The 22,781-nt window shown below is 46.1% G+C and overlaps 4 protein-coding genes across 5 annotated transcripts; 2 read left to right on the forward strand and 2 right to left on the reverse strand.

The window, feature by feature from the left end:
• The first annotated feature begins 3,370 nt into the window (after window positions 1-3,370).
• On the forward strand, window positions 3,371-6,250 carry LOC136470787 (uncharacterized). Its single transcript, XM_066468516.1, has one exon. The coding sequence runs from the start codon at window positions 3,371-3,373 to the stop codon at window positions 6,248-6,250; it is 2,880 nt and encodes a 959-aa protein (XP_066324613.1).
• Window positions 6,251-8,322: 2,072 nt separating this feature from the next.
• On the reverse strand, window positions 8,323-10,122 carry LOC136470788 (uncharacterized). The gene is made up of 2 exons (XM_066468518.1): window positions 10,071-10,122; window positions 8,323-9,632 (listed from the first exon to the last, which is right to left on the reverse strand). The coding sequence occupies exons 1-2, from the start codon at window positions 10,120-10,122 to the stop codon at window positions 8,323-8,325; spliced, it is 1,362 nt and encodes a 453-aa protein (XP_066324615.1).
• On the forward strand, window positions 10,016-13,159 carry LOC136478492 (translation initiation factor IF3-4, chloroplastic-like). The gene is made up of 10 exons (XM_066476968.1): window positions 10,016-10,413; window positions 10,510-10,549; window positions 10,638-10,697; window positions 11,109-11,170; window positions 11,295-11,350; window positions 11,444-11,477; window positions 11,874-11,946; window positions 12,028-12,120; window positions 12,283-12,568; window positions 12,649-13,159. The coding sequence occupies exons 1-9, from the start codon at window positions 10,121-10,123 to the stop codon at window positions 12,523-12,525; spliced, it is 954 nt and encodes a 317-aa protein (XP_066333065.1). The 5' UTR covers window positions 10,016-10,120; the 3' UTR covers window positions 12,526-12,568; window positions 12,649-13,159.
• A 1,421-nt stretch (window positions 13,160-14,580) lies between these two features.
• Window positions 14,581-22,752, reverse strand: LOC136478491 (uncharacterized). Of its 2 annotated transcripts, none has more exons than XM_066476967.1 (7): window positions 22,566-22,752; window positions 17,622-21,395; window positions 17,075-17,194; window positions 16,465-16,581; window positions 16,160-16,249; window positions 15,647-15,754; window positions 14,581-15,074 (listed from the first exon to the last, which is right to left on the reverse strand). In XM_066476967.1, the coding sequence occupies exons 2-7, from the start codon at window positions 21,312-21,314 to the stop codon at window positions 15,027-15,029; spliced, it is 4,176 nt and encodes a 1,391-aa protein (XP_066333064.1). In that variant the 5' UTR covers window positions 21,315-21,395; window positions 22,566-22,752; the 3' UTR covers window positions 14,581-15,026. The 2 variants fall into 2 exon arrangements, with proteins under 2 accessions (XP_066333064.1, XP_066333063.1); XM_066476966.1 differs by lacking the exon at window positions 22,566-22,752 and adding an exon at window positions 21,497-21,855.
• Between the last annotated feature and the right edge of the window lie 29 nt (window positions 22,753-22,781).

A 22,781-nucleotide genomic window follows, 5' to 3' on the forward strand; every position in this document is an offset into this window, starting at 1 on the left:
ATAAATTTAATAATATAAGTAAACAAGTTATTATTAGCATATATAAAACATGAGTTTTAATTCCAAATGATTTATTTCGGATATCCATTGGATATCCACGGGTGGAAAACCGAACCCGATTGGTTTTGGGTCCCGAACCCGAAAACCGTGGGTGAGAAATCATCCCCGAACCCAAACCCGCAAGACCCGAAACCCGTGGATATCCGACCCGAAACCGCCCCGTTGCCATCCTTACTCCTTCCATGCATCACGCCTGACCAATTCACTGGGCTTTCTTGATCTTTCTCTGCCTACAATCCACCTGCTTCTCGTAGCAATTCACATGCAGCACTGCTTCACACGGCAACACCTGCATCACACAGCATGTCAACTTCTTAGCCATGAGCCACCGACACTGGCATCCCTGCCATCACGGTGCATGAGCATGACTGCATGATATTGGGATCGCAGTGCTCACGAAGTTATCTCAAACCACATCCAGCGCCAAGAGCAGTTCACATTCTTGTTGACCAATCCAATACAGGTTTATTTAGAGCTTTATATCTCCATACTTTCCCTTTTATTAGTATTATATCAGTACCAGTGTTGGCGAGATGAATGGTGTATTTTCGTATTCTCCAAGATTTTTCTGAATTACTGCATCATCCACCATGAAATTTAGAGAATGCGTTATACCGGGTGTTTAGCACATTTTGCTCATCCTCCGTGGCAATGTATGTATTATTACATAGTACTGGAAATACATTCTTCAAGTGACACTACGAACCAAGACATTTTTAAATAGACATTTCATCCGAGTGGCACTTAAGGCAACTTAAATTTTGCTTCGCGTACTGAGCCCAAGGGATGATGGCATTACTCCATCCTAGATTTTACGAATAAAACAGTTCCAAGATTATATTTGGTTGGAGGGACTGTTTATTTTTTTATTTGGTTGCAAGAATGGTGACAAATAGGATGACAGCTCCGCTAGCCACTGTCACATGGAGCACACCTAACAGTCAAACATCCATATCTTCTTCCCCCACCATACCTTCTCTCCATCTCCACCCACTTCTCTCTATCTCCGTGTTGCTCCTCTCTCGCCCATCCACGCTGGTGCCTCTCTAGCCACCTTCGCTCATAGCTCTGCCCTACGCGAGCGTCTCTCTGGCCACCTTCGTCCATGGCCCTGCGAGCTGCGACGCTGCTCTCTTGGTCACCCCACCCCGCACTAGCTCCTCCTCACTGGGTCTCGTTGTGTCCGCTCACAACATCCATTCATCTCGATGCGCTGCCGCCCCTCCACACCCACTGCAATCCAGTCGCACAACCCCGCCCACGCCATGACTTTGCCGCCCTCGACCATGCTGGCACATCTCTAGCAACACTAGATTCACTTGTCCCCGGTAACGTTGACTCTCCACTTGTCCCAACTGAGCGTGCGTGCATGAGAGGGAGACGACACTCACACCGTCTAAGTGAGTGAGAGTGTGGCCATTTTTTAGAGCGAGATGGTCCAACATCTTAGAGGAATATTCGCACTAGAAGATATGGCCCCATTTCCTATATCTATAGACCAAATATAGAAACTGTTCCCTCCGTCCCATAAAGAATGACATTCTCGCTTTTCGAGAAATCAAACTTTTTTTAACTTTGATCAATTATATATAGAAGAATATTAATATTTGTAATGCATAATTAATATCATTAGATGAATCATTAAATATATTCTTATAATAAATTTATTTAGTGATACAAATGTTGCTAATATTTTCTTAAAGCTCGTCAAACTTAAGAATGTTTGACCAACACGCATCTCATAGTGTCTTTATTTTTTGGACAGAGGAAGTAGGAAGGATGGCACCATTCCACCTCCTAACACCAACCAAACTCATCCTAACTAGCGACCTAAAATCTAACAAAAATAGTGATAATGAAAAAGCTTTGTTGGTTTGACATCAAGAACAACGTCAATGTACCAGCAACATACAAAGAACAGAAGTGGGTGGCAGTTAATAGAACTAAGGCCCCGTTCGCTTCGCTAAAAAAACAAGCCGAAACACTGTTCCGATCGATTTGTTGTGAGAGAAAAACACTATTTTAGCTGAAATGTACGGATTATAAGAGAAGCGAACAGAGCCTAAGCATGAATAATAAGGGCACTCTCAATGCAGAAACCATCATAGTTTCTATGAACATTAATTATACTGCCACCTAAGCATTTTGTTGATGTGGCAAGGTAGTTATCGAAGAGAGAGATAGAAACCAGGTCTAAAAACCATGTCTACACGAGAACCAAGACATGAAGCGATGCGATTGGTAGAGAATGGAGAGAGAATGTATGTGATTGGATAAAAAAATTTTATGTAGAAACTATCTATTGAACCATGGTTTCTATATGTAGTGTCTGTAAAAATTAATAGGTATAATAGTTTCTAGCATTGGGACTGTCCTAAGTAGATTAGCAGCAAATGTGTTAAGACCACCAGCGCATCAAAAGAGTAAAATAATCAAACTTTAAAAATTTAAGCAAGGCAGACTATGCCCCAAGGCCTCATTTCAACTTTCCCTTCGCTCTCCACTTGCACGCTTTTTTCACGTGTATAGTTGTCCTTTGTTCCTGAAACAGAGAATTGCCTAGCTTGTAACAAAAGACAAACAATACAAAGATGAAAAAAAAACAGAGAGAGATACTAATCCCCTTACCAAAATTCACGCCGGCAACAGGTGTAGATATGATAGATAAGGCTACAGGGGCCAAATACCGGTCCACTTAGGATGCAATCGTCCATAGACCGTGACCAAGTGTTAGTATTAAGGTGGTACTGTTGGCGGCCCAACTACCACAAACACTTCGGATGAGGAGGCCCATGGACCTCGGGTCGGGTCACGTGTCCGTCGGCCCAATATTCGCTTGGCTGGCGATGAGTGGAAGTGAGAACGTGCCTGCGTGCACCTACGGGCAATTGCCGTGTAATAGATATAAGAACCAGAGAGAGAGAGAGAGAGGGGGATTATCATCATTCATGTAACAACTCTAAACTCTCAAGCACTCAATCCTTCCTCGCCTACTCTCCCTAGCCCAACTTCTGTGCTGTTCGTCTGATTTCCTGCCTCCACTTCTCCTAACCTGGCCCTTTCTGTTAACATTTGGTATCAGAGACACCGATTTTGGGTTCTCCTCTTCGATCCGCTCATATTCCATCAGTTGATTTGAGCAATTGATACGGTTGGATTGATCTGATTTCTAGCAGTGAGCTACTGCTAGCGATTCGGTCGCTGTAAATCCCTTCTCCGCTCGAGTCGACTTGTGGCTGCGGTCGATCTGGATCCGCCCCAACCTCTCGGCCACGACCATTTCACCAGACGATAGCACCGCCTCGGAGTCATGAATCCGGAGACCAAGCTCATCATCGACGAGATCGCTCGCCGCTTCACCGAGCACGATTTGAAGTGGGATGCGCGTTTCGCGGATCAGGACGCGCGCCTGTCCCGCCAGATCCGCGACCTGGAGCAGGCGCACGACGACCGCATGGCGGCGCTGGAGAAAGTCACCGCATCGCTCGATGGGTGGCGGCCATCCATCGAAGGAATCGTCGACGACTTGAAGCTTGATGTCTCGAAGTCCAAGCTGGAGGTGTCGAAGATCTCTCGCAACTGGGAGCGTGCAATCCTGGATCAGCCCGCTCCTACGCAGGGCGTATTCGCATCTGCTCCTGAGCGTTCGTTCATCGACGCTCCATCTAACACGCCCAACGGGCCCTGCGTCGACAACCACCACCGGGAGAGTGGATTTGGGGTAGTCACTACCCAGATTCATTCCCCGGTCAAGGGTATGCCATTGATCCCTTCCCCTCCCTCTCCGCGCTCTGTTTTGCAACCTAATGATGATCCTGGTCCGCATAGTGGTACCACTGGGGTGGGGCATAATGGTTTCCAATCACCTAAACTTCCCAAATTTGATTTCCCAAAGTTTGACGGATCCCAACCCAAATACTGGCTTAGCCAATGCAAAGATTATTTCGAACTCTATGGTACTGACCTTCACCTGTGGGTTCGTGTTGCTAAGATGCATTTCACCCATGCTGCTAAACGTTGGTACCCTTCTGTTGAGTCCCAACTCCAAAATGCTGCTTGGCCTACCTTCACTCAATTGATACTTGCTCGCTTTGGCCAGGACGAGCATGAGCTCTTGCTCAGACAGCTTTTTCAAATCCGTCAAACTCATTCTGTTCAGGAGTATATCGATCAGTTTGTTGCTATCGTTGATGACCTCTCAGCCTATGGTGGTACCACCGACCCACTTTACTTTGCTATGCGATTTGTTGATGGATTGAAAGATTCAATTCGAGCAGCAGTAGCTTTACATCGCCCACCAAATTTGGATACTGCTTGTTTGCTTGCCAAATTGCAGGAGGAGGTCACCGACCCTGCCAAGAAGAGGGACTACCGGCGTGGCGAGCAACTGGGTGGTCCACGACCATTTGCTCCGCGTGCACTCCCTCTTCCTCCACCACCACCCCGTCCTGCATTACCGACGCCCAAGCTCAACAGGCCGATTGCGGATGGGGGTCGTGGCCCAACAGCTGAAGAACGTTGGACCGCTCTCCGTGCGGCCCGACGTGCCCAAGGCCTCTGTATGAGATGTGGCGGCCGCTGGGCTCGAGATCATCAGTGCCCACCACAAGTGCAACTACATGTGGTACAAGAACTTCTGGATATTCTCCATGTGGATGAAGATGTGGACGCTGCAGTACCAGCTGAGGCACCCCCTATAGACCAAGTATTTCTTCAGCTTTCTTTGGCCGCTATCTCTGGTACAGTCCAACCAAGGACCATGTGTTTCTGGGGCACTATTGGTAATCAACATGTCAAGATCTTGCTGGATTCTGGTAGTTCTCACACTTTTATCAGCACATCTGTTGCCGATCATTGTTCTGGTATTCAGCAGTTGCCTGTTCCACTACAAGTTCAGGTAGCCAATGGTGCGGTTCTCACTTGTTCCTCATACATTCCAGCTGCTTCTTGGTCTATTCACAACTGTCAGTTTACTTCAGATTTGAAGGTTTTGCCGTTAACCTCTTATGATATGATACTTGGGCTTGACTGGTTAGAAGCTCATAGTCCTATGGAGGTCCATTGGGGACAGAAATGGATTTACTTGCACCACCAGGGCAGTTCTGTTCATTTAGTTGGGATATTGCCTGAGTTGCCAGTGGGTGCTGTGCTGCAGTTGTGCTCGGTGGAGAACCAGCAACAGTCTGCCAATGCCACTCATGCTCCTGAAGTTCAACAACTCCTCACAGACTTCTCTGACTTGTTTGATCCTCCAACTAAGTTGCCTCCTTCACGCAGTTGTGATCATTCCATTCCCTTAATTCTTGGAGCAGCTCCAGTATATTCTCGGCCCTACCGCTTCTCGCCTGCCATTAAAGATGAAGTGGAGAATCAGGTTAAGGAGATGTTAGCCTCAGGCATTATACAGAAGAGCACCAGCCCTTTTTCATCTGCTGTGTTATTGGTCAAAAAGAAGGATAATACCTGGCGTTTTTGCGTCGATTATCGGCAGCTCAATGCTATTACTGTCAAGGGCAAGTACCCAGTTCCTATCATAGACGAGTTACTCGATGAACTCTCAGGTTCCTCATGGTTCACTAAATTAGATCTACGCTCTGGATTCCACCAGATTTTGCTCAAGCCGGGAGAAGAGTTCAAAACAGCATTCCAGACCCATTTCGGACAGTTTGAGTTCCGCGTCATGCCCTTTGGTCTTACGGGCGCACCGGGAACTTTTCAGGATGCAATGAACTCCACGTTGGCTCACTTTCTCAGGAAGTTCGTCTTGGTTTTCTTCGACGACATCTTGATATATAGTAAATCCTATGAGGAACATCTTCATCACCTGGCTTTAGTATTTCAGCAATTACAGGCTCATTCCTGGAAGATTAAAATGTCAAAGTGTGAGTTTGCCAAGCGCAGCGTTGCATATCTGGGCCATGTCATTACTCCTGAAGGTGTGACAACTGATCCCCAGAAAGTGAGTGCTATTGTTAATTGGCCTCTACCTCAGACTGTCAAAGATTTGAGGGGATTTCTAGGCTTAGCGGGCTATTATCGCAAATTTGTGCGCCATTTTGGCATTCTCGCTAAACCATTAACTGAGCTGCTCCGAAAGAATACCCTGTTTGTGTGGACACCAGCTCATGCTAGTTCCTTTGAAGCCCTGAAACATGCACTCAGTACATCTCCGGTGCTTTCGCTACCCTAGTTTGACAAACCTTTCAGCATTGAAACCGATGCCAGCGGCAATGGAGTTGGTGCAGTGCTTACCCAGGACGGACACCCATTGGCATTCCTCAGCAAAGCCTTGGGGCCACGCTCTCGGGGTCTAAGCACGTATGAGAAGGAATACATGGCAGTTTTGCTGGCAGTCCAACAATGGCGCTCTTATTTGCAACATGCAGAATTCACCATATTTACAGATCAGCAGAGTCTTGTCCAACTTACTGATCAGCGTCTTCATACCATTTGGCAACAGAAACTATTCTCCAAATTGGTGGGCCTTCAGTTCCGTATTGTGTATAAGCCAGGATCTTCAAATCGGGTGGCAGACGCTCTATCACGCAAAACTGTACATGATTCCACCTGTGCAGCGCTATCTGTCATTACACCAACTTGGATTCAAGAGGTTATAGCTGGGTATACATCAGATCCAGTGAGTTCAGACATGTTGATTAAGTTATCTATCAACCCAGATGAGCTGTCGGGTTTCTCTCTTCGCAATGGTGTCATTCGTCATGGCTCTACAATCTGGATTGGTGATAATATTCCATTGCAGTAGAAGATATTGCACGCTACACACTCGAGCGCTCTGGGCGGGCATTCTGGATTCCCAGCCACATACACTAGACTGAAGCAGTTGTTCTCTTGGAAAGGGATGAAAGCCTCTGCCAGAAACTTTGTGTAGTCTTGCTTGACTTGCCAACAAGCCAAACCTGACCAAACCCGCCTCCCTGGTCTTCTTCAACCATTGGCTGTTCCCACAGGAGCTTGGCAAACTATATCCCTCGATTTCGTTGAAGGCTTACCACGCTCTGGTCATGTCAATTGCATTCTGGTCATTATTGACTCTTTCACCAAGTATGGCCACTTTGTGCCGCTGTTACATCCTTTCACAGCGTCTACAGTCGCGAAGTTGTTCCTCAACCATGTTTATCGCCTCCATGGACTACCTTCGGCCATTGTTTCTGACCGGGACAGGATTTTCACAAGTTTATTCTGGCGTGAGCTCTTTCGTCTGGCCGATGTGACTTTACAGATGAGTTCCAGTTATCATCCGCAGACTGACGGACAAACTGAGCGGCTCAACCAATCCATGGAGACGTTTCTGCGGTGTTTCGTCAATGCCTGTCCAGCTAAATGGTCTTCTTGGCTTGCCCTGGCGGAATTCTGGTACAACGCCACAACTCACTCGGCTCTGGGGCGTTCACCTTTCGAAGCACTTTACGGCTATCTTCCTCGGCATTTTGGGATCTCTGCTTCGGATGATGTAGCTGTTCCAGAGCTGTCCACTTGGCTGCAGAATCGTCAGGTTATGAATGATCTGATCCTTCAACATCTCGCCAGAGCCAAAGAGCGGATGAAAAGGCAGGCTGATAAAAAGCGTACTGAACGCCAGTTCCAGGTGGGAGACAAGGTGTTCGTGAAGATTCAACCATATGTGCAGTCTACTCTAGCACCCCGTGCTAATCAGAAGCTGTCCTTCAAGTTTTATGGTCCCTTTGAAATTCTGGAGCGCATCGGCGCTGTTGCCTACAAGCTCCTTTTACCACCATCTACTGCTATCCATCCAGTATTCCATGTCAGTCAGCTGAAGGCCGCTGTTATGCCTACTGTCCAGGTATCTTCTTCCCTACCGTCTGCCATTGAGCTGCCTCGCATTCCTCTCAAGGTTCTGCAGAATCGCACTGTCCCTACTGCTAATGGCTCGGTGGAGCAAGGGTTGATTCTCTGGTCTGGATGGCCGGCTGACATGGCGACTTGGGAGAATTTGCTCCAGCTGCGTCAAGATTTTCCAAGAGCCCCGGCTTGGGGTCAAGCCGGTACTCAAGCCCCGGGGAGTGTTGGCGGCCCAACTACCACAAACACTTCGGATGAGGAGGCCCATGGACCTCGGGTCGGGTCACGTGTCCGTCGGCCCAATATTCGCTTGGCTGGCGATGAGTGGAAGTGAGAACGTGCCTGCGTGCACCTACGGGCAATTGCCGTGTAATAGATATAAGAACCAGAGAGAGAGAGAGAGAGGGGGATTATCATCATTCATGTAACAACTCTAAACTCTCAAGCACTCAATCCTTCCTCGCCTACTCTCCCTAGCCCAACTTCTGTGCTGTTCGTCTGATTTCCTGCCTCCACTTCTCCTAACCTGGCCCTTTCTGCTAACAGGTACTGAACAAGTGACCCATCTTTCATGCTGGGCAGAACAATGGTGTCGCTGACAACAGTAGGCAATGCCCCATTAGAGGAAACAGATAGACACCTATCATTAATGAACAGAGCCTTATCTCCAATGCTTCTTAACGGAATCAGCCTTTTCAATTTAAGATCTGCAAGTCTATGAACCACCATATGAGAAAGCGATCTATCAGTGTAGCCACCCACAAGGATCTGCGAGTTGCATTCTACTAGGAAGATTGGTTTGGCAAGCTTGTCACTTGGAATTGTGGCGATCAACTTGGGTTCTGGCAATGAAGAACCTAAGCCTGCGACATGGTCCGCGTCCTCCTGTGGAGGATCAACTTGGAATATATCCGAGTTCTCTTCAGGTATAAAACTCAATCGCACCATGTATAGTTTGCCTTGGAACGACAAGGGTCTATCACACCGTAATGTCCAGGTTGAAATGTGCCATTGCTGATCCAGGGTGGTAGCAAAGGCTACAGAGCTCATCCGATGAAGTGCGAGCATGACAGTGACGACTCCAGCGGCACTGACACTGAACGAAGCGCAGACTCCTCTGAGGTAGACGAAGCGATGCGTCGGGTGCGAAGCCCCGGGCAGGTCTTGGTTAAAGATATGCGGCATGAGGGTCACGAGCGGCGGCAGGTCGACGACGTCGCCGGTTAAAGGATGGAGGAGGCGGATGGCTGTGTCCTGGTCCCGGTGCATGACCAGGAGGCCGTCGACCGAGTTGAGGACGCAGTGGTCCTGAAACACCGGGAGCTTGGCGCGCGCGAACCTCCCCGTGTCGAGGTGGAAGAAGCGGATGTAGCCGTGGAGCTTGCAGTGGGCGGGGTACAGGCCGTGGCCCTCCGGCAGCATCATCCAGCGGCGCGGGTGGAAGCGCGGGTCGGTGACGCCGTGGCCGCGCGGGCAGACGGTGCTCGACCGCCAGTGGGCGCAGACCGCGCGGAAGTGGACGTAGTCCAGCAAGTCGCCGGCCAGCACGCGCCAAGCTATCAGACGAAGTGAGTCTTCGTTCATTGACGCCCAAGGGGAGGATGCCACGGCCACCGTGCCCGCACCAGCAGAGACAGTTGGTGTAGGTGGCGGGAGGCGGTGGCGGCGGCGTTTGCTGCTGCTGCTGCAGGCAGTTAAGGAACATTGAGCCGATGGTCGCTTCTGATGCCCCGGCAAGCGACATTCTGGATCTGGTTCGCCCAGCACAGAATTAAGATGAAAACACTGTCTTTTACCGTCTTTAGCACTTCAGAGGAGATTCGATGTCACAAATCTCGAGCCGGAAAATCCAGTCGAACCTCGTGATTCGATTTTTTTTTTTTTTTTTTTGAGAAAATCGTGATTGGATTATTGTGTCCTGACTCCTGAAGGCACAGCTCAATATAAAGTCCGGTACTGATGGAATTCGAAGCTGAGACGAAATCCTTGCTGGCCCAAAACGTAAGTGAACTTATCCTCAGGCTCAGATTCCGCCCAACAAAATGGATTCACCACCCAGGCCCATAACACCAAGGCCCACACCCCCATTTCCCACGTCACGTCGCCCAAACGGCCAAACCCCCACCAGGGTCATCCTCTCCACTCCACTCCACTCGTTTCTTTGGCTTCCCGCGGCAAAACCCCCGAACCAGATAAGGCCGGCCGCCGTGCCCGCGCCCGCGCCCGACCACCGCCGGCCATGGTCGGCGTCGCGGCAGGCTTCGCCCTCGCGCCGGCAGTGTCCCGCATGCCTTGCCGTCCCGGCGCCGTCTTCCACGCCGCGGGCCCCTCCTCGTCGGCGCGGTTCCCGGCGAGGCCGTGGGCGCGGGCGCCGCCGGCGAGGCTCGTGGTGGTCGCGCGGTACTCTCCCTCGTACGAGAGCGAGGAGGAGGAGGAGGAGGATGAGGGCCTCGGAGGCGGCGGGGGCTGGGGGAGGAGGGACCGCGGGCCCGACCCCGACTACGACCCCGCCCTTGACATTGAACGCATCGAGTACGTCTCGCGTGCCTTAGATTTTTTTTTATGGAGCCGTCGCTGCAAATCTATAATACCTGCTGCTTCACGTTGCGTGGTGCTTCTCTTTGTTAGGTCATCAACTGTAAGGCTCTTGGATGAACAGAAACGAATGGTAATACTCCGTCTCTAATTATGCTGCTTCGCTCATTTTCGACCATTATCTGTTCATCTGGCCATTCCACTCCTTTGTTTTCCTATAGGTTGGTGTAGTATCTGTAAGCGAGGCAGTTCAAATTGCTGACGATAATGATCTTATACTGGTACACTTCTTTTCCTCCAAAAGCATACATTTCAGCATAATGCTGTACAGAGAGTAACTGAGAACTGTTCGCTACCAGATTTGAATAATAGAGTAGTCCACCTTGGCTTCCAAGTTCTGAAATAGGAAAACAAATACTTTGGCAATGCAATGATGACTGTAGCAGTCGTGAGTTGTCATGCAATGGCTAAAAACTCTGGCCCTAACACTGCTACTGATTCAACAAAGTGTACATGATTGTTTTTCATTCCTTGCTCTGTGCAATCTCTGCAGGTGCATGAACTAGCTTTGCAAACTACCTTCATAAACAGGACATATGCTTACCTTAAACCAGATATTCATCAGATGACACTTGTTATCAGTGCAGTAGTAATGTACACCAATTAGGATTGCTGATATTTTCTAAATTTAGGCAATATTATCATTGGATGGAGATCCCCCAGTACTTCGACTCTTTGAGGAGAGAGATTACAAGTATGTTCACACCAACCTAGAGTTTAAATGCTTTCAGAAAAAAATTGTATAGTCACATGGTTTATCTGATTCATACTTCTTCATGTTAGGATCATATGAATGCATATTTGTTGGTTTTGTACAGAAAACATAGGTATGAACAACAGAAGAAGAAAAAGATTCAGCAGAAAAGATCTGTCGGTATGCTTATTGAACCTTTCTTTTTCTGCCGCCTTTGTTGATAAAGATTCAAAGGCATTGAGTTTGATGTTTATTTGTGTTTATTCCTTGCAGCAAAACGCATGGGCTTGAAGGAGTTGAAAATGGGGTATGAATAATCTCAATTGACTTTTATTTCAGTTCCATTGATTATTGACCCTTACGTCTAAATTGCTGCATTTTCTGGAAATTTTTTATTAGACCAGTAGGATAAGTCTTATTTTGCTTCCACCTTGCATAGCTATGTAACTTCTAACATGTAAGAGATAAGAAAACTTTTGAGGCAGACATGGCTCGACCTGTTTTGAGCTATTTGCCATATTGGAAATGCAAAAAATCATAGATAGATTGATTGGTATTGTCATGATCTATTTCTGGTAATTGTGTAATAAATTATTGATTTGTTTGTGGCATCATAAGGCTCCTAAATTACAACAGACATGTGTGTTTAGCTCTTTATAACTTAATAAGTTGGTGTTGAATTCTGTGTGTATTTGCCTGCCAGATACAACATTGACATCCATGATTACAGCGTGAGGCTTAAAGCTGCAAAAAAGTTTCTTAAAGCTGGCGACAAGGTGATGAGAATGCTGTTTGTGCAAGCACGTGACTGTGTGTATTTTGTAGTATAACTTATTGTTTGAGACTGCCTTTTTCAGGTTAAGATAATTGTGAACTTGAAAGGACGTGAAAACTTGTATAAAAAGGAAGCTATCGAAATCCTTAGAAGATTCCAAAATGATGTTGGTGAGGTAATTTGGTCCTAAATCTGTGTTAGACTGTTAGGTTTTCATTTTGCAATCAATTCATCTTCAGTGCAAATGTCTTTGTTTGCAATATTTGGCTATCATACCTATTTTCCCTGTTGTTAGAATCATCTTTTGCAAGCTTTAAGTTTTGTTGTCATACTTCAGCTAGCGACAGAAGAAAGTAAAAATTTCGCGGAGAGGAATATATATTTGGTTCTTGTTCCCAATAAGATAGCTATCCAGAAAGAACAGGATGAATTGAACAAAAAGGGTACTGCAAAAGAAGAGAAAGACCAATCGGACAGTGAGGAACCAGAAGAGAAAGACCAATCAGACAGTGATGAACCTCTGACAGGACTGCTGGAGGAAAGTATGGAGCCTGAGGCAGAAGTCTCTGCAAATGTTTAATTTGAACTGTAAAGGCCAAGGTGCTTGCTCAGATCGAAACAAGGTATCATACACTCGAAGACAGTACTATCTTTACTCCATATCCCTTGTTTCTTGTTTACTGAGTATATATGTACTTTCCAGTATTACGCAGGTACAGTTGCTGTAGAATTGCAGTTCTCGTAAATACAAGCCCTGGTGCTTTTGTACAACAATTATTACCTATTAAACTTCATCTGCACAAGCTATCTGTTAGGCGCCAAGGCGTCTGACAAATAAGGCTTGATGGTGTCCTCCAAGTCTCCAACATCTCAGCATCGAAGGATGATACCTGGCAACTAGAAATCACCACCCTTGCACAAATGGATTGAGACAGAAAGGCTGGATCTGATACCAATAATAAAGTAATTGATAGGACAGACATTTTTCTGGTATCGTCCAGCACGGTGGACTTGGCACCTTTTTTTTTTTTTTTTTTTGCCTCATTTCAAATCTTTTTTTTTTTTTGGTTCTTGTAGAGAAGAAAGCTAAAATGTATCTATCTGACAAGTACACATGTTATTGCGAGTTTTAGACCTTCGCCTGTAAGAGCCTAGCATTACAAATGTGTTCTAGAAGAGTTTTCTGTGTAAAGAAGTGATGTTTCTTTTACCACTTGAACCGATGTTCTCCATACAACAACAACAACAACAACAACCGATGTTCTCCATCCAGCAACATTTTCTCCTACTGATTCAGTGCTCGAGTAAACCATTTTAGCAGTGGAAGTGTGCAGTTGTGCACAATAGCACACCGTTGCTGCTGCGCCCAACGCCCCTTCACCTGCACTTGCTCATGTGAGCCCAAGGACGCCGACGTCTTTAAGCCGCCGCCTGTGCTCCTGCCCCTGCTGCTGCCACCGCTCGCCGTGCCAGAGGCAAAGGCCGAGCTCGGGGCTCGCCGCTCGCCGGTAAGGCCGAGCTCGGGGCTCGCCGCTCAAAGGATCCACTGTTCAGGTTTCAGAACATCGGCCTCCCGGATAGCCGGCTACGATTTTGCGAACAGATCGCGGCCTGCGGCGAGAGGCGAAGCAGCAGACCAGGGCGTGCCGCGAGCAAAGCCGCGAGGACGATGGTAGGCGCGAACTACCTCGCGCGCGATGGATTATGGCGCGAACTACCAGATTCAGAAAGCTGATCGGTATTGGGGACTGTTTAATCAATGAAAAAACTGGTCCTGGCAACGGGTTTTGGGAGTTGCTGAAGATGCTAGTCTATTACACTGTTATCTCCGTCTCTAAAAGAATGTCATTCTAGATTTGAATTAAATTCATTTTTTTTAAATATGACTAGATATATTAAAAGCATTAAAGTTCATCCAATGATATTTATTATACATCATATATTAGTATTTTGTATATATTTAATAAAATTTTAAATTCATTGACTCATCGAGAAGCGAGAATAGCATGGGGAGATGGAGAGGGTACAAGTGCATGCACCACACATCTTTGTGAGGTAAATACAGTGATACATATCTATTACTAGAACCTCTGATTCTAGTACCGATCATAATTTACAGAAAGCGGCCGTGGCACAACATGCAACAAAAAGCCGCACAGAATGGTGACTGCACCAAAGGTATGATCAATACAGTAAACTATACAGCCAAAGTCAAAAGATGAAAACGTCCTCGCAGAAATAAAAGAAAGTAGGAAGATGTGCTGCTATCTCATCATGCGCCCCACGCCTCTAAATTCTAATAAAGGGTGACAGAAAATTAATAGGAGCTAGCCATCAGCCTATGCAATCCACCATGATGCCGTGAGGCCTAAACCAGTCCCATTCTCTAAGGACCAAATTATATTCAGTTTAGCTATCGACATCAGGCTGTGCATGCGACCCACGATTCACCCATGCACTGGAGGAGACCACAAAGCTTACACTCTTGCATGTGCAGCAGCATAGCACATGCAAATGAGAGCTATAGCGAAAACAGCTTGCTGTATGCCAACAACACGGCATGACAAGGAATATGATTCCCATCAGGGTAAGTGGAGAAGAACAAAACATGGTATTCTCTTGACAGGACATACAGTACTTACAAGTGCTAGCAACGAAGTCAGTATTGGATACCTGTCATCTACTCTGTAGTGTCGGTTAGAAGTTTCTAAGGTGATGGCAATCTAAGAAAGATACACATCTAAATAACCACTAAGATTTACAAATTACAACAAAGCTTTCAGTTTTTGGCACATTGGTGGAGGATGCAATAAAAGACCACATTGACAGCTTTGTTCATGGAGTAAATCCATGATTTCGTGTTGCTTGCCTTCTCTTCCATGTAACTTGTTCGAACAGAAAAGAACATGGGGGAGTAGAAATGTAGAGAAATATGGGCTAGCTAATAAGTGGGGAAAAAAAAGGAAGAGAAAAAGAAAAACAAAACGACATCAAAGATACACATATGCACCGCAGTCACTGAAACTAATGAATGGTGTTTACCTCTATCTTCCTAGTTAGAAATACAGGACCTTAACCTGTTCACTCTGTTTGTTGTATGAGCTGTGTCCTTAGGCTGGACTCTTGGACCTGTTCAGAGGAAGATGGCTATTAATTCAAACCGAGCATCAAACCACGCTGTTTCTTTTTTGTATACTCAAAACATCTATTATGATTGCAGCTTGACGCATGGAACTCAGAAGTAACTCGTTTTATAGTAGGGCTGTGGCTTCAGAGTTGTTCATACAGAAAAGCTAACATGCAAGTTATAACCAGATGGAAGAAAAACAACCATTTGTGATATTTTTGTACATGGTAGCGAAACAGTAGACAGATGTAATCATCTGCTCAACAAATATTAGTATTAGCTACAAAAAAGACAGAGGATGCCCAGAAATAGGGTAACATTCATTCTAGTGGATCCCAGTGACCCGATGAAAATATTGTCAGGGACACACAGCCACAATATTATTCTTTTTAAACAGAAAGATATCGTTTCTAGCCCAATGTACTCATGGAATCATTTGTGGCCATATAACATAATCTTTCTCCACAGGCACTTATCTCAATTTAAATGTCATGTCTTTTTTCTGTATCCTTGATAAGTCTACAAGAACAAAAGAAATAAAAACGACAAAGCAAATAAAAAACCAAGATTGTACCTGTAGTGCTGCTGCTGTTGCTAAGAATTCTCTGTACTCATTGAGTAAGGTACTTTCTTTAGCAGCAACAGCTGAAAGTTCTGTAACCAGAGAGTGTGAAGCCTGTAACTGCAGAACAGAAGTCAATGGTTAGACCTGAAGGTCATTGTTCCTAACTGTGAATGTCTAATAACCAAAATAGGTCATCGTTCGCGTGCCACTACCACGAACAGGCTCTAGATCCCCCAAAAATATCCTTATTATTGACGTGTTATAAATATATTCACTCATAAATTTATTTCTTTTTTTTCTCTTTCTTTCCCCTCTTTGTTGGTGGTTCACGGTGGGTTTCAACTCTATCCTACCCCAACTTGCTTAGGACTAGAAGGCTTTGCTGTGGCTGTTGAAGGTATTAAAAGTTAATAAACCAGTCTACACACTATCAAAGCACAAATCACAATCAAAACTACCAGGGTGATGGTAGAGCTGTTACGCAGCAATAGTTATAGAAATATAAGGACCTTCATAACTAACCTTTGATAGCAAATGGCAAACGGATGACCCCATTGCTTGCATAATGTCAACTGCTGAGCTGACAGCATTCTTAACAGTAAGTACATCGGCCTGCAAGAGAGAACATAACAACAGAATAACCATGACTTTCGCATTTTTGCTAAAAGAGTAAAAAGGAGTTCTCAATGAGATGTTGAGAACTTATTTAGCATGTAATAACTTGTAATTTTCCCAGGAGTCATGGTTCCCAAGTATTTACCCTAATTTCAAGACTACTACATTAGATCTATTTTTTATCTTTTTTAAAAAAAGAGAATTTTGGATACCTTAGCTCCTCCTGAAACTGGAAGACGCAATGTGCTTGCTTTAAGAGCTTCAGTTGCGCTGGATAAAGAAGAAGAATACTCTGTTTGCAGCGCTGCCCAGTGATCAAGGTAATCCATCTACATGATGCAACAATCAATGTTCAGTAACAGATAACACAGACTAGTACATGCATTTTTCAAGAAAATTGGTTCAAGAAGATTTATTGAACATATTAGCACATAGGGATTCCAAAAGGTGCTGGTAGCTCACTTATAAGGAAGGTATCTCCACAAACAAATCAGAACATCTTTGGGACGAAAATATCTAAACTAAAAAAAACATGGTAAGAAAAAAATGCTTTTGTCCTCTTATATTTATCAAAGAGGTTGGATAAAAATATGAATATCTTCTTGTGCCTCTGTAGCGACTATTGAACATGCATATGTTTGAACATTAGTACTCAAGTAATCATTTAAACATAAAACTGCATCCTACATTCAGCTTGAATATCTTAATGTAACCATCAAATCCAAGTAAGTACATGCATGATCATGATGATCAAATAGATCTATTTCTGCCAGCTGGCATGAAACAATGTATTTATATATGCAAAAAATCAACAGAACTTACTTGCTCCTTCAACACTATTCCCAATTTGACCTCTTGCCTTAGTCTTTGTACATAGCTCCTTTTCATAACCATAGAGTCACACATCCTTGAGTTAGCATCCCATATACTGTACAACATAGTCTGTTTCAAATGAATAAATAAAGTAAGAAATAAACTCATGGTATTTACGGATTGACCACATATTAGAATTAGGGAAATAAAGAACAAAAGTATCTTAGAATGAGGTAACCCAGCATAAGATTTTAGGTTTGCACAATACATTTATTCCATTTTCTTCAACTTCCTCGATATAAGATAAACAGCTATTTTCTTCCACTTCCTCAGTATAATATAAGATAAATGGCTGATACTACACACATATATGAACAAGGGTACAACAGAATGAAAATAAAAAATAAAAAAAGAGCTTGGGTATATATAAAGCATTTTTTTCTCCCGCTCCCTAACAGGTTATGGTAAAATCTAGATCTAAGATGGATGGGGAGTTCAGCAATCAGCACCATACTATCAGAAAGTTAACGGGAAGAAGTAAGGATATGGAATTTACCTCAGCATTTATTTTCTGAATTGACAGCATTTCATCAACATAAGAATTGGTAAAACGCCATTGTAAGTTTCTATTATGCAGGAGGCGCAACTGATGGGCATCTTCCATGTGAGCTGGGCTCTTCTTCCCTCTTGTAGCATCACCAATGTAGCTAAGAATTGAAGAGGCTGAATCAGATCTGGCAGAACTACATGGTGAGACAGGTGTTGAGGGTCTAGTCCTTGATGGGCTTGGTAATCTCCTAGAGGCAAATGATGGTGTCGATGAAGCATTGGATGGTGATGAAGGGCGTATTAAAATACGTGATGGCGAAGGTGATCTCCTAGCTAGCTGCTTTGGAGGTGTAGATTTTTCAGAATTATTTGAAGGTGCATCTGGACTTGAACTGGCATTCTCCTCTTGACTTTCATTTCCATCAGCAGAACCAGGGCTCTCAACACCACCTGATAAAACTTCAGGGCCTTTTATTCTGTTATAAGCAGGAGGTATTTTCCTTGGTAAAGCTCTGGATGATTGCACAGTTGAAGATATTTGCTGTCTAATTTTATCAGTTAGATCCATGCTTCTTGACATGGCATTAGCACCATCCGGTCCTAGTACTCTTCTTGTAGAAAACACCCGTGAAGGAACCATGGAAGATATTGGTCCATTACATTTATCAGCAAAATCCATACTTTTTGATATTATATTAGCACTGTCAGATCTCGCTGTTCTTCTTGGTGACAATCCACGTGATGGAACTGACACTGTCATGGGTTTCTTATCTTTCTCAGCAAAATCCATGCTTTTAGATATAGTATCAATACCATCGGATGCAAGTCGCCTTCTTGGAGAAGCTCCTCGAGATGGAACCTTCACCGATAATGCTCTGTTACCTTTTTGAGTTGCATCAACATTCTCTGATGCATTCTTAACGTCATCAGTAACAGGTCTTGGTGATACCTCTTGAGATGCAAGGGATGATGAGACTGCACTAGTAACTATGTCACTAGAATTCATTCTTCCTGGATCGTCACCATCACCACCATCATCCGTTGACACAATAAGTTTCTCAGTGACATCTATGCTTTTTACTAGAGCACCAGTGCCATCAAGTCTATTGTCTGAAGTGCAACCAGATACCGTCGATGAGATCTCCACATCTTTTGATAGGGTATTAACACCATCAGATTCAAGCCTACTGCTCTTCAGAGTCTGACATGACGCACTTGATGCTGTGGACGGTCTGCTGTCTTTTTCAGCAGAAGTCATGCCTGTTGATATGGTATTAGAGGCAGACCTGCTTCTGGGAGAAACCCCTCGTAAAGCAGCTGATGAGGAAGATGGTCTACAGTTTTTGTCAGCAAATTCTGTGTTCAATACAGCATTGATACCATCAGAGGCCAGCCGTCTTCTTGGTGACATCCCTCGTGATGACATTGACGATGTTGAAGGTCTGATACTTTTTTCAGTAATGTTTGTGCTCTTTGATATAGATTCTATACCATCCGAGGAGAGCCGTCTTCTTGGTGAAGCCCCTCGTGCTGCAGCTGACATGGCTAAGGGTTTGTTACTGTTTTCAACAAGATCAATGCTCTTTGATATCACATTGACACCATCTGAGGCGAGCCGTCTTCTTGGTGAAACCCCTCGTGCTGCAGCTGACATGGTGACAAGTTTGTTATTGTTTTCAACAAGATCCATGCTCTTTGGAATCACATTGACACCATCTGAGGAAAGTCGCCTTCTTGGTGAAAGCCCTCGTGATGCAGCTGATGAGGTAGTAGGTCTAGTATCTTTCTCAACGAGATCCATACTTTTTGATATAGTTTCAACATCATCAGAGGCAAGTCGTCTTAATGTTGAGACCCCTCTAGGTGCAACTGAAGAGGACACAGTTCCAGAATCCTTTTCGGTGAACTTGATCCTTTCTGAAGTGGCATTGCTAGCATCAGATGCAACCCTGTGTCGTGGTGACATACCTCGTGGTGTTGCATATGAGGTTGATGGCCTGTCCAGTCCATCAGCAAGACCTGTGCCTTTTGATACAGTGCTAACACCATCAGAGGCTAATTGAAGTCTTGGTGAAATCCCTCGTGATACTGCTGAAGAGGTTGATGGTCTGTTAGCGTTATCACCAAAGTCCATGACTTTGGTTACAGCACTTATGCCATCAGAAGCAAGCCTTCTTCGTGGAGACATCCCATTCCCACGTGATGTGGAAGATGAGGTGGATGGCCTGTTATCCTTTCCAGAAAACTCCGAGCTCCTTGATATAGTATCAACACCATCAGAGGCAAGTCTTCTCCTTGGAGAAACCCCTCGAGATGGAATTGACAGGCTGACTACTGTGCTATCCTTTTCAGCAAAATCCATATTTTTCACAATATCATTAACACCATCAGAGGCAAATCGCCTTCTTGGCGAAACCCCTCTTGATGAAGATGGTCTCCTATCTTTTCCAGGCTGAAAATCAACATTTTTCATTAAAGCAGCAATGCCACCAGAAGTTGTTCTTCTAGGTGAAAGTCCTCTCGATGAAGACAGGTTGGAAACAGGTCCAATTAATCTCTCGGATGATTTTGTAGTAGTCTGCGATGCAGCATTAGACACACTTGATAATGATGCACTTGGTGAAATGCTGGGTGATGAAACTGACGAGGAGAGTGTACTGTTATCCTTTTCAGTAAGATCCATGCTTTCTGATAGGGTCCTAGTGCCATCTGATGCAGCTGTTGTTATTGGTGACACCCTTCTTGATGAAATTGCCAAGGATGAAAGTTTGAGATCTTTACGAACACCGACCTTTCTGGACACATCATCTGCACCATTAGAAGAAGGTGACTTTTTTGGTGATCTCCCTTGTGATGACATTGACGAAGAGACCAGCCGGTCAATTTTATCAGCAAGATCAATACTTCTTGACAAGGTATTTGCAGCGGAGGACATTGTAGTTCGCTTCGGTGAAACCCCACGTGACGGAACTGATGGAAGAGTAGACCTACTGATCTTATCAGTGAGATCCATGCTCTTGGACATTGTGCTTGCAGACACCTTGCCCCCCATCATAGCAGGCCAGCGATGATGATCAATAACCTTGGCATGTGGATTCTCCGATTGCTCAGGAGTAGCTCTCCCTCTCAATGGGCTCCTCTTCCTATCAGCTGGTGCTGCATCCCTCGTCTTGGCCTGGTCTGTAGAAGAGCTACTGGAAATCCTTTTCCCCTTTGATTCGGGCTGGAAAGAAGAAGACAGACTCCGCATTGAAGGCCACAACCCATCAGGAGCCCGGCCAGTCGACAACCTCCTTGGGGCGCTTTGCGTTTCAGAAACGGCATCACGCACCGGCGTCGACGAGCTGGAGGATGAGGAGGATGGGCTGGAAGGCGCAGACGATGGCGACGCCGGGGCAGAGATTCTGGATGGGGTAGTCGGCCGCGAGCCGCCGGAAGACGCCCTCGACGGAGTCGCCGGCCGCCGTTCGGTGGACTGGGACCTCTTCGCCTGTGACCCAGCCGGCGTCGGAGACGACGCCCGACCGCCGGCATTCGGCGACGGGTGCCTCCTCGGAGTAGTAGGTGCCGCTGCTGGCATCGCGGCTACCTTGCGCTTCACCGCGGCATCAGCATGGCCGTTAGTGTAATTCTTCTCCGCCGGCAGGTCAGATTTCCGGAGCAGCACTGCCCCGGGCGCCCGGATTTCGCAGGCGTCCATCCGCGCACCCACCGCCCCGGCTCAAATCCACCCGCATTGATAGCGCCACGAAGCCACCACCAATCTACCGCCCGTCCCGACCTGCCAACACAGCAACAACACGAACAGCAATCCAATGTCAGGACACACAATCCATGTGGCACAAGACAATTCAGAGGCTCGGAATCACGCAGCAAGCGAACCAGATCGAGGACCCCGGCAACGGGATTCGGTAGGTGAAGAGGAGAAAAAGAAAGGGCAGGGCGATGAAGAAAGGAAGAGAGGCGGTGATTTTCTCGAATTCCTCCTCTCCTTTTTCCTAGTTATGCATAGGAATCGAAGCGTCTCTTTCGGGTGCGGGTAGGGGCGAGCCAGTCATGGCTTGGTCTCCACCTCACGGGAACTCCACGGCCAGCTCCTGCAAGCCAAGTAATTAAATGGTGGTGGAGGAGGGGTGCCCGCTGCCCGGTCGCCCAGGCCACCGCGGTTAGGGACGAGGTCGACTAACTAGTGGCTTAATTATGATGATTATTACAGGCAAGTCCCCGTTAAAAGTACCGTCTCTCTTGTGGCTGCCTGCTTCTGTAGTGGAGCATAAACTAATGCAGCTGGGAGGGAGAGGAACCAACTTTTCTTTGCGAGGTAAAAGATGACATTTTTATTTGTTTATTTTTATAATTACCTCCGCTGAAGCCGCTCCTGGGCCAGGAGGGAATGTGCCCGTTGGTGCGACTCCAACGGCTAGCCAGAGCGCGGCAGATGGCGGCGCCTCGTCTCATCTCCTCGCCGTCGCCGCGAAGCAAAATGGCCAAAAAAGAGAGGAAAAGAAAATTGGCGCAAAATTCTCTTTCCGGCTCTCCGAATTTTTCAACGCAGGGAGAGAGCCGCGTTTGAGCGTTTTGCTCCCTGGTTCTTTCTAATGCCAAAGTCAGAAACTCTATAAAGGCAGGGCAAAAAAGAATTCGGCGGTTGGAAGATTCCAAGGGCAAGCAACAACAATTGGTGCGCCCCATATTATTGGAATTTGAAATCGATGGGGGAGAAGTGGAGAAAAAAAATGGCGGTTTTGTTCTCGAGCTCTGACGCCGGGCACGACAAGCGTCTAGTCCAGGGAAACGGCACAGCATCCTGCGCGAGCTTTCGCCGATTCCAGCCGTCCCGACAAGCGATCGAAACAAAAAGCAGCTTCGATTCTGGAAACCATTCGGCAAGGCAGCGACAAATGCCGCCGTCCAGGGACCAAAATTCAAAGAGAAACGATGCGATCCTGACCTCTGACCACCTCGGCGCCGGAGAACCGCCGCACGCCGCCGCCCGCGCCTGAACGCAGCGAGCCCTCCCCAATCCGATTTCGGGGGCAGGGATCCGGCCGGAAAGACTGGAGGAGAAGCGCTGCGGAGGAAGGGAGGGAGCCTGGGAGCACGAGGAGGTGGGAAAGACGAGGAGAGAATTTGTGACGACGGAGCTCCCGGTTCCCTGAGAAAGCGA

This window comes from Miscanthus floridulus, chromosome 8 (assembly GCF_019320115.1).
Source record: "Miscanthus floridulus cultivar M001 chromosome 8, ASM1932011v1, whole genome shotgun sequence".
NCBI lineage: Eukaryota > Viridiplantae > Streptophyta > Magnoliopsida > Poales > Poaceae > Miscanthus > Miscanthus floridulus.